This window comes from Myodes glareolus, chromosome 5 (genome assembly GCF_982192425.1).
Source record: "Myodes glareolus chromosome 5, mMyoGla1.1, whole genome shotgun sequence".
Lineage (NCBI taxonomy): Eukaryota > Metazoa > Chordata > Mammalia > Rodentia > Cricetidae > Myodes > Myodes glareolus.
Window position 1 is genome coordinate 84,671,261 of NC_142030.1, and position 12,331 is coordinate 84,683,591.

General features: G+C 38.9%; 1 protein-coding gene across 1 annotated transcript in view; it reads left to right on the plus strand.

The window, feature by feature from the left end:
- LOC148122129 (protein crumbs homolog 1-like) overlaps positions 1–12,331 on the plus strand; it is an 88,714-nt gene that overhangs the window by 6,531 nt on the left and 69,852 nt on the right. The window contains exons 3-6 of the mRNA XM_087906650.1: positions 2,631–3,206; positions 3,902–4,100; positions 6,912–7,030; positions 9,622–9,817. Coding sequence (XP_087762776.1) covers positions 2,631–3,206; positions 3,902–4,100; positions 6,912–7,030; positions 9,622–9,817 — 1,090 coding nt within the window. The remainder of the gene's footprint in view (positions 1–2,630; positions 3,207–3,901; positions 4,101–6,911; positions 7,031–9,621; positions 9,818–12,331) is intronic.

Genomic DNA, 12,331 nt, shown 5'->3' on the forward strand with positions numbered 1-12,331 from the left:
GAAAGAGTTCAAGTCAAATCAAATGGAGTGAACTGAAGTTAATAATTTGAAAAATGGAATTCTCTTTCTGACAGATAATTGTTCTCATTAGTTCGTGTGTATATGCTGACTGCTTTTGTAGGAAAACCTGTTAGCATCTAGGGACACATCACAAACCTACACAGTAGACAGTATCAGTGGTACCTTACACAAGGAGAGGAAAGGGTGAGGCTCGGACCCCCACTGAAAGCATATCACGGTGTGCGCGGAAACAGAACAATGGGGGACAGGGTGTGGACTGTAGTTAGATCCACCTGGTTTGCTTTGCAAACATTCTATTGAATTTATTTCGGTAAGCCTTTCAGAATCTCCAGGGCTATGAGGAAGCACATATCTGCTTCATGTGCCAGAGGGGCACTCCAGGACAAATTCCTTGAAGTACACTGAGCAATTTTTTCTTGATTTTACTTATATTTCCTGAATGTTTCTTTCATCTTTAGATACATAAAGTACTGGTATTCTAGTTGGGCATGGTTGCACACACCTTTAAGAAGCAGGCAGATCTCTGTGAGGCCAGTGTGGTCTATATAATGAGTTCCTGAAAGGCCAGGACTCTGTAGATATAGAGACCCTGTCTCAAAGCAAAGCAAAGCAGTGCAAAACAAAATAAAAATTTTGGCATCCTACTGTGACAAAAGATGACTTAATTCTTCGAGAAGACACACACACACACACACACACACACACACACACACACACACCACTAAACTCTGTCGCTCCCGATATCCGTCACAGCTTTTTGTCATTTTGTAGCAGAGTGCTATTCTCATAAGTTGTAATTTACTTTTCTCTTCAGTCTGTGTGTTGATTTTACTTACCGACCTTTAATGATTTGATTTCCTTTCTTTTCTAGCTTTTAGCATTTCCCCTCAAATAAGCAGCGATGAAAGTTATTTTGTGTTTTAGGCTTGGTCTGTTTATTTGCTGTTGCCTCATACACAGAACGCTGCATTTTTCTTTTCTGACACATCCCTCATGAGGCTCCACTCTCCGGTCTGCTTAATGTTGATACTGATGGCACGTCTGGGGTGCTGGGATTTCTTTTTTAGTAAAATCTTCTCGTTTTTGTCTTGTTAGATTCCTGACAGGGTTTCCTAGAATGAATGTCTTCTTTCTTGGTTTCCCTGTCATTTTCATTCATGTTCCCCCAGAATCTTCCTGAAATTTCAAAAGAGTACATTTTGAATCTGTGAGTACTTAAATGTTTTCCTCTCATCAAACTAAATTACGAGTATACTTGGGCATATAACTCTGATTTGCAAATGACTTCCTCGTGTGTATGTGTGTGTGTGCGCGCGCGCACGCGCACGCGCACATGCACCAGCGTGAGTTTCTCACTACATACCTCAGGCTGGTATCAAATAGAGACCTGCCTCTGTTTACCAAGTACTAGGGTTATAGGCATCATAACACATGGCCTTCTCAGGAGTTCTAAAATGTTCTATATCCTCGAGCATGCAATGCTTCAGATGATAAACTAGAAGTGTATCCAATCAATTTAGACAGAGTCGCAAAATTATTGCTTTTCTTGGGGCTATTACTTCAGCTGTATTTTCAAAAATGGATTCTTAGAACAGAAAAGCTTTCAGGAAAATGAAGTTTGTACCCTTGGCTTCAATATAGTTTCAGTGGGACATTATCTCTTTTGGTCTGTGAAATGTATGTAGCTATTTTGTGTTGCTGTGTGATGGAGAAATGCTATGTGTGAAGACCTGGAATGTTTAATGCAGTGTATCACATTAGACAACCAGGATTTTTTTCAGTTTTTATTTTTCTATGTTTTGTTTCTTAGAGCGTAAAAGAGTGATGCTGATTAAACAGCTAGTGATAAACCAAGAAACAGAATTCTTTTAAGTATGTATTTCTGTTAAGCAACTAATTTGCAGATGATTTTGTAAGTGATCTAGTATTTCCTAAGTCTTCCATAAGAGAAGGCAGGCATCAGAATTCCGAATAGCTGGAGGGATTAGCAGTGTTTGGTTCTCATTATTCATCTGCACTTAGACCTGAGGAAAGGAAGACACAGAAGAAATGTGGTGAAGTCGTTTTTCTTCCTGTTCATGTGTGCATGTGTGCGTGCATGCATGCATGTGCGTGTGTGTGTTTGCAATGTGTACTTACGCATGTGCATGTGCACAAGTGTGAATGTGGGCACCAATGTGTAGGTCAAAGACAACCTCAGATGTTTCTCCTTAGGTATCGTCTACCCCTTTTGAGACAGGGTCTCTCATTGGCCTGCTACTCATTGATTAGACTAGGTTTACTAGCCAGTGAGTCCCAACGACCCACCTCTCAAGTGATAGAATTGTGTCTGCTATCAAACCTTGATTTTTAAATATGGAATCTGGGGGTTGAACTTGGGTCTTCATGCTTGCAAGCCAAGTACTCTACTGACTGAGGCATCTCCCTAGCCCCATCTTAGTTTCTTATTACAAACTATAGAAAACTTCTAGATGAATGAAAAATTAAAACTCAACATTAGAACATATCCAGTGATATGTTTCGATAACGAATATGTTTGAAAGGGTGCTCTTTAATTTTACTCTCAACCATTTGTAAATTTAATCTTGATATTTTATATTTCCCTTTAGATTCGTCTTGCAATAAAAACAATACCAAGTGCCTCTTGAATTCTTGCCCAGACAATTCTACATGCAAGGGTTTTCCACAAGACAACTGTTGCTCAGACATAGACAATGATTTGGACAAAGGCTGTGAAGATGTGAAGGACCCTTGTTTGTCCAGTCCCTGCCAAGGAAATGCCACTTGTGTGACTACTGCGGGAGAAAGGAGCTTTCTGTGTCAATGCCCTCCTGGGTACAGCGGGCTGACCTGTGACGCTGCCACCAATGCCTGTGGAGGAAACTCCTGCCAACACGGAGGCACATGCCATGAAGACCCTGAGAACCCTGTCTGTATCTGCCCTGCTGGATATGCTGGAAAGTTCTGTGAGACAGACCACAATGAGTGTGCTTCTAACCCTTGCCACAATGGGGCTGTGTGCCAGGATGGGATCAATGGTTACTCCTGCTTCTGTGTGCCTGGATACCAAGGCAGGCACTGTGACCTGGAAGTAGATGAATGTGTTTCTGATCCCTGCATGAATGAGGCTGTGTGCCTTAATGAGATAGGAAGATACACTTGTGTCTGCCCTCAAGAGTATTCTGGTAAGTGCAATGACATCAGTACCCTGAATATGTGGTTGGTTTTCCTTTTATATTCAATAATATGCATGTCTAATCACTTATGAAAATGGTCAAAATCTAGAAGGTACTAATAACTAGATAGAAAGCTTACTAAATCCTGAAAAACCTAGTGAATTTGCTGAGCTTGTAAGCATGTATCAATTTTTCAGTAGAAGCTCTACACAGCCGCAAATTTAGATTCAGTTTTCACAAATGTTAAGTAGTCTTGTTTTGTGTATAGATGCCATATTTAAATAAAACCTCACTATCAATTGAGGGATACTTAGGTTGCTACCATATCTTGAATATTGTAAATAGTGTGTCAGTGAATGAAAGAAGACAATGCATATTTATATATTACATATTATACATATTTTAAGCTATATATTCAGTAGTGGTATAACTAGATCACATGGTAAACTAATTTTCAGGGTTTTTTTTTTGAGGATCTTCAATACTGTTTTCTAAAATTCATAACATTCCAATAAAATAGAGGTCTCTTTTCCCAAAAGCTTCCCCAGCATTTACTTTTATGCATTATTTTGAACACTGCCAATATCACAGTTGTAAGATAATGTCACAGTTGGTACTCCTCTGTGATCAGAAATGTTGGAAATCTTTTCATGTATCTCTCAGTCACTTGTCTTCTGCTTCTGCCATATTTTGGATGAAACTAGAAGATATTATGTTAAGTGAAGTCATCCAGGCACGAAGGGCCAGATCTAGGCATGAAGGGCCAGTCTCCTATGTGGAATCTGAAACAGTGGACACAAAGAATAGGGTATTGAGCGGTGGCTGCCATCGGCTGGCAGAGGCTGGAGCATGGCTAAGGAAAGGGAAGATGTTGGTAAATGAATACCAGGTGACAGCTGTGGAGTAAGTGTTAGGGTTCTATTGCTTGAGAACTATATTTGGCTATTGTGTGTATTTCAAACAACCATAGGAAGAATTCTAAGTATTCTTATCACAGAACGGAAAACAGTAAATGCTTGTACTGATTGGCTTGATTTGGTCAATCCACAATACCTACACATATTTCAACATTATGTCCATAAAAATCTACAATTATTTCAATTGAAAATAAGTTAAAACTTTAAAAACAACAAGAATGACAAGTACCTTTGGATTCAGTCCATGGGCTTCATGGAGTCACTTTCAGGATCAGACAGTTCTAAATTTCTATCCCTTTTATTTCTTCAGTCCTGTCTTAGCCATAGGATCAGGAAGAGCATGAGCCATTGTTTTCATTTGTATACCCACTAGTAACCCCACCAGGTTCTAATGAATAGGCCACCTGCAGAAGTAGAGTAGCTATGTTCTGGTAGCCTATCTTGGCTCTCATCCCTGAATACCAATTATCCAGAAATGTGGAAGAGAAATGTTCAGATCCTATCTTCGGAGGGTCAAATTTAATTGATAATATCTAAGAATATCAAAGGGTGGGAGTCAGAAATTAAGTTCATGTGAACTTAACATAGAGACTTTGGTTGTTGGTTAACCTCAGAGCTGTCCCGTCAATACTGATGTTTGTGGCAGTCTGGACCAATTACCAGAAATCCCAGAGAAGGCGGGTAGAATCAAGAGAAAGTCAAACTTGATGAGGGAGAAAGAAGAGCATGAACACTCGACATGGATGCTCTTGTGTTCCCTGACTCTACCTAGATTTCCTAATGAATCTTGGAAACTGTTCCAGTGACCCAGCTGCTGAGTGCTGTATCTGAGTTTAGAGTGAGCATAAAGAACTAGGTTTACAGAGTGGAAAAAAAACACTGTGTGCTTGTGAGCTGCAAAGCAAGAAAAGGACGTAAATTTTAAAAGACAGAGAGGTAGGATAGGGGAAAAGAGCCACAGCATGTGGAGAGGGTTCACGCTGCATGAATCCTCTGTGCACTCTATTGCACTTCACGAGCTGTGATTCATTGGCTGTGAAAATGAGCTGAGCCTGAGCCAAACTGAAGCCTTAGGTGAGAGTCTGTTTGCATAAGCATCAGCTACAGTTCAAGCTCAAAGTAAGTGTTTAAAGGTTTCTTTAGCAAAAAGGACTTTGACCTGGAGCATTTGTCTAATTTTAGCTCAAGTTTATGCACCAAATCCTTATGTAATTGAGGTCCTCCTTATGTTGGTGAAATTAATAGTGTATACCTTTTACATTAAGATGCTTGCAGTATTAGAAAACAGTTTTGTAGTAGGGTAGGGAAAAGCCGATTGGATAATAAAACAATTGGATAATAAAAATCAAGTGAAAACATGTATTGAAATTCTCAGTGAAAGAAACCTATAGAAAAATATTCCATTCTTTCATTATAAGATAAATATTTGAGGGGCTATGGAGATGGCTCAGTTGGTAAAGTGCCTGACAGAGCAAGCATGAAAACCTGATTCAGGGCACCCAGGTAAACAAGTCTGTGCAATTCATAGATCTTGTCTGTAACCCCAACCTCCCTAGAGCTCCTTGGCTAGCCAAGTCAGCCAATCAGTGAGTTTTAGGTTCAGAGAGATCCTGTCTCAAAAAAAAAAAAAATGTGAAAAGGCATTCAGGAAGACACACTGTGTTGGCTTCTGGTCCCTATAAACCTATGCATATGTGTACATACATAATATATATAAAAACCACCTACATACACACAAAAAATAAATTATGAAATGATGATGAATGAATAAATTAAAAATAAATCATTAGTATATGAATTATTCTAAATTATTTTAAAATAAGAATGACATAATTTTAAGTTTTACATATAAGGTACACATTAAACTTACTTTTAAGCATAAGGCATATATTTATTTCGTAAATATAAATATTTCATATTTATTTTATTTCATAAATAGAAATGTTATATTTTAAGAATGAATGTTAGTTCACAGTTTAGAAAGTGTAATTTTAAGGTCTCACCTGGAAGAGTTATCGTGCTGATAAAGGACAGCCTTGACAGTGCCCAGGAAGAAGGCTCACTTACCGTTTTTCAAAGAAAGAATATTTTCACCTAGGGAAACGATATCTCTAACAAAAACATGCACTGAAATTTCCAGTGATACTTCCAACATAATGAACATATAATGTGTACCAACATCTCTCAAGCTTTAGCATGCATTCCACTCGCCTGAGGAATTCACTGTGGAAATACAGTATTTGATTTCACAGATCTGAGAAGAGGCTCAGATCATGCAATGATCATCAGAACCATGCAATGCTAATGTTGTTGGTACAGTGTCATTGTGACAGGATCTGGGCTCACCTAGGAGACAAGCTTCCAGGCACATATGTCATGGATTGTTTTGATAAAGATTGTCTTCTGACCATGCTTGTGAGGGAATATATTGATCAAGGAAATTGAGGTGGAAAGATCGATGATAAAGTGGGTGACACCATTTTGTGGGTTTGGGTCCTGGATGACAAAAAAAAAAGTTAGCTGAACTCAATATGTTCAATATGTTACCACTCTTTGCTTCCTGACTTCATATATAATGTGTCTAGTCATCTCAAGCTTCTGCTGCCATGATGGACTGTACCCTTGAACCGCAAGCCACATGCGCCATCCTTCTTTAAGTTGCTTTGGTCAGGGTAACTTGCCACAGAAACAAGAAAAATAGCTAAGTCAGCCACGCAAAAGCAAGTGATTACTCCCATGCCATCCACACCACTGTTGTACCAGTGGGTATGTCTTACCTGGCCACTCGTTACTGTAGCTCGCAGAGATCTTCGCTGGGTATGACTGTGACTGATGCTAATCACTATGAAAGCTGGACATTAGAAATGAAGCTCTCAGGTCACTTACAGCTCGATTTCCTCGTTTTCTATGACTCGGGTATGTGGTGTCCTCAGCAATAGGGTCTTACCGTCATTACTACTTATGAGATTTCTGACCTCCGTGGATACTCCACATGAAACATGTTAATCTGAGTATCCAAAAGTAATATCAATAAATGAGAGGAAACATTCAGCCTGTGTTGCTCTGGGTCTCAGCTAGCTCAGAATGATGGTTTCTAGTTCTCTCCATTTACCTGGGAATTTCATGCTGCCTTTTTTTCATGGCCGGATGATACCCTATTATGTAAACGCACTACATTTTTTATTATCCATTCATCAGTTGATGGGAGTCTAAGCTGTTCTCATTCCCGACTGTTATGAGCATAACAACAATAAGCATGGATGAGATGATATTTCTCTACTAGAATTTGGACCACTTTTTAATTAGTGTGTGTAGGTGAAATCTCAAGGAAGTTTTAATTTGAATTTTCCTGATAGCTCAAGACATTAAATATTTGAGATTTTTTTCTTGGCCATTTTATTTCATCCTTTTAGAACTCTCTGATGCCCACTTCTACTCTCTTGTTCAACATATTACTTGAAATCTTACCTAGGACAATAAGACAAGTGAAGGAAACGAAGGAGCTGTAACTAAGAAAGAAAGAAGTCCAAGTAAGCTTTATTGGCATTCTGGTTAAAATTTTGTTGTTGCTTGCATGTGTGAGGGTGGCCCAGAGTGTTCACAGCAGCAATAGAACTGAGATCTACCTGCACTCTGTGCATAGACACTCATGTCACAGACAAGCCTTAATAACTGTATAGTGGATTTACACAAGGAGCCCGTAACTAGAAAACATAATTCTTATTCTGAAGAAGCATAGAATGCATTAGGATCACATATATTGCATGGAATCTGAAATTTAGCATAATTAACCTGGAGCACAGCGATTTTCAAAGCATGGGCTCTGCAGATAATGGGCAAGGTGTTGAGGGTGCTTTGTCATGGCCATCCTTCCCTTGTCACATGCTCTCTGCCTGCTGCGGTGAGTGATGCGGTCAGCCTGTTGTGTGAGACCTGCTCCACACTGATAGCGTATGATGTGTGTTATCTAGTGGTGCAGAAATGTTCACACACTTCTCCAGTTGTCAAAAGGTTCACAATAAGGGACAAACATCTCCAAATGTGTATCATAAGTTTAGGACAGTCCTTGAGAACACATGATTTGTTTTAAATATTTGTCAAAGCCATAAATTGTCTTCCCTGCTTCTGTGGGACAGTACATCTCGCTTTACTGAAGCACCTAGAAATTCTGCCCTGGTTCACCAGCTCATTGTTCAGGGAGAAAGAAAATGATATCCATGCAGTTGCAACAAATATTCATTGAAAATTAGTTGATCATATCCTTTGTTCAAAAATATATACCAAATACCACAGAAAATAAGAGACTCTGTCACTGAAGAGTTCACCATTCTGTAGGCAGAGGAGTAAGAAATATGATAAGTACATTCATATTTTAGGGCATTTTGAGCGGATGGTGAGGCAGCACCAGAGGTTTTAATAGGCAGCTAAGTGTAATTTCCAGACTCTTGCTCCACTCAACCCAACTCTTGGGAAGTAGAGGGTAATGAATGAGGCATTACTAGTAAGGGCACATCCATGTAGGGACAGATCCATTCATTGCAAGCACACACAGCAGGGAGTGTGGCTTCCATCTGTTAGAAGCTGTAATTGAATTTTAAAGAAAACTTCACTTTTCTGAAAATGTTAGGAGAAGCTATTAAAAAACTTTCTGAAAATATTGACATAATATTATTTGTAGTTTTTAGGGATTGCATATTAAGTGGTGAGGAGGTAGGATGGTTAGGGACACCAGATAATGAATGCTGAGGGTCACAGAAGAAATAGTAAATGAGGGTGGACCTAATGCTATTGGACAATTCTCCATTTTTACTGATAGAATGTTTTTATTCTCAACAAAATAAAAGTAAAAAAAACCAACACAAGACATTACTGGAACATTTCTACTGAATTTTAGATCAAGGAAAGAGAACAAAATCAAGCCAAGCACTACCTCGGAGCCACTGTGGAGTCTCGCAAGTCTCTCAATGTTTCAATGCATGATTTGTTATCCTGGATTAGAGGCACAGTCGTACAGAGTGGGTAAGCACAGACAGTCCGTTTCTGTGCTTTTAAAGTTTCTATACAAATCAACCAGAACTCACAACTAGTGACTGCCTGTGCTCAGACACCAGTCCAGCCTGCCTGAGCTTTTACCCACTCTTCTGTATGCGGCCTAACCAAACCAAGTGTTTCAAAATAATGAAAGAAAATAAAACCAACAGTACATTTTAGTATTCCAACAAAAGTACAGTTACCAATAATTTTGCCCTAAAAATACCTTATTTGTTTCTACAGACAAAACCGCCACAAGCTGTTGTAGGCAGCAGTTCTCTCAGGCGACAGCTGCTCTGCTCTCGGCAGCTTCCCACAAGCACACAGAGTTAAGAGCAATTAGAGTAGAGGAGGAAAATTATTTTGGGTAACATAGCATTTGACAAGTGCTTTAGTAAATAAAGTATTGCCAAGCAGCTAAAATATTTTCACTTTGCTAAAACTTTTCTGGCTTCGTGCGCTGGCTTTTCTCAAAGGTGTGAACTGTGAGTTGGAAATTGATGAATGTGGATCCCAGCCCTGCCAACATGGTGCCACATGTCAGGATGCTCTCGGGGCTTACTCCTGTGACTGTGCACCTGGATTCCTTGGAGACCACTGTGAGTTCAACTTTGATGAATGCGCCAGTCAGCCATGTCTCCATGGAGGTCTATGCGTGGATGGAGGAAACAGGTAAGTGTTCTATGGATGAGTGATGGACTTCTAGAGACCAAGCACTATTCTACAACTGTTGCAGATTTCAAGTTCTCACAGCCTGCATTTGAGTTGCCAGTTACACCAAGTAATGAAAAGTTGCAGCATTTTGATTTACTAAATACATATATTTAGTAAATGTGTATGTGTGTGTGTGTGTGTGTGTGTGTGTGTGTGTGTGTGTGTGTATTTAGTGGACATCTGTCCTGAGTGAAGTTTTCCAAGACACTCTTCTAATGGTTGAGAGCTACATACATCATAGCAAAGTACCAACACCTAAACTCTATGTAATAAACCTGTTACAGACAAGGAAGATGCAAAAGCAAGGCTATCAATTGTTAAAATTGTGAACATAAGGTTTATATTTATGAAAATAAGCAAATAAATCAAATGGAAAAATAAATCCTTCCGAATTCTGCTGCAAGAGCACCAATATTAAATTGGTCTATCTCAGCTTTCCAGGTGTTTGGGGAATTGAATGAATTTATTAGAGAAAGCATAATTATCAAAAAGTATAACTCAATTCTCCTCCAGATATGAGTCTCTCTTTGGATTTGTGGAAAGGGCAACACTACATTATATCTTTGTGTGATAAATATAATTAATTTGTATAGTGATAGCTGAGTTCACATCAAATAATGTAGTCTTATAAAGAAATTCTTGTACTTGCTTAAGCTATGAATACAGACTTATTAAGTGCAGAACAATGTTTGATAGCATCGGACTAGGAATTCTCTCATTTGATAGCAGCCCTGTGGGAAGCATGGTTCCCAAATTGTAATATATGCCATTTCTTAATTTTAATAAGGAGTCTGGAGTAGAGAGATGTTAGACGCTCCCATGAGTTCATATCATTAATTTCTTGTAAAAGTAGAAATAAAATCATTTTTCCTCCTATTAATAAATCAGATATGGGGCTGAGGATTTAGTTCAGTGGTAAAGTACATGCCTAGTGTGTGCAAGGCCTTGGGTTCAATTCCCAAGAGCACACAAAAAAAGAAAGCCATAACTTACTTCAAATCTAATTTCAAAATGACTAGAACTCAAAATGTATGTAATGAAAGGCATGTGTGCTTCAAATATGTCCATAAGTTAGTCAATAAGATAATACAATTTTTGAATAGAGCAGAGAAGAGTGAAAAATTCCTTTTAAAAATATGAAGCACAATTTAAATCATATTCTATGTCTTGATTTGACTTTTCCTTGCAAACAATTAATGAATCTATGGAGGTTGTCTATACTCCTGGCGGCAGATAATTGGACACCATTGGGACAGGAACATTAGAATGACTGAAACTTCAAGGGAAAGAAAGCTCTCTGCCATGCGTACTGTTTTCTCTAGAACGCATCAACGCAGAAAACACAGGGGTTTTGGTTCTGATGGGAAGGCTGACAGGCTGGAAACCTTCACCCTTTATTCTCTGCTTTTTATTTTTTGAGACAGGGTTTCTCTGTAGCTTTGGAGCCTATCCTGGAACTCACTCTGTAGACCATGCTGAACTCAAACTCACAGAGACCCACCTGTCTCTACCTCCAATGTGCTGGGATTAAAGGTGGGCGCCACCACCACCCAGCTTATTGGTGGCATGATTCATTGATTTGTTTTACTGTTATGTCTCCTAATATCTAATTTTTGTGAGGATCAACCAATGTGGTTTGAGTTTATTTTTACACAATAAAATTAATATCATTCCTATAATTCACAAGGGAAAATTGATTCTTGCATACCAAAGGAGTTTTCAAATGCGATCTCCATTTCTGGAGACTTGGATGTACTCCTTTGATATAGAACATGTGTCTCTAATGTCTCACATAGAGTAGATTAGTACTTTTTAACAGCTTATTTATCATTAGCCTTCAAGTGCCATTTTTCTTTTAAGTATTTATTTATTTGTTTTCCAATTATGTGTATGTACATGTGTGTTGGTGAAATGTGAACGTAAGTGCAGGTATATAAGGAGGTCACAGGTATCAGATTCCCTGAAGCTGGAGTTACAGGTGGTTGTGAACCGCCTCACATGAGTACTGAGAATCGAACTCAGTTCCTTTGGATGCTCTTAACAACTGAGCCAACTTTCCAGTTAGTAGTAGTAGTAGTAGTAGTAGTAGTAGTAGTAGTAATAGTAGTAGTAGTAGTGTGTGTGTGTGTGTGTGTGTGTGTGTGTGTGTGTGTGTGTAAGAAAGGGGGTGAGCTAGGTGCCTGGGTTACAGGACACACGTGGAGATTCTGGAATGACAACTCCATGAAGTTCATTCCCTCGTTCGTCATTATGTAGGTTTGGGAATTGAACTCAGACACCCAGGCTTGCACAGCTAGCACCTTCATGTGCTGGGACATCTTCCTGGCCTTATTTTTTTTCTTAGTATTTTTAATCAAACAAAATCATGAACAAACTTTTACCTTGCAAGCTGCCATTTCTAGAGTCTTAAGTAGCCCAGTATATCTGCTTGTTGATAAATAAACACAGCTGTAGGGAATGGCTTACAAGTGT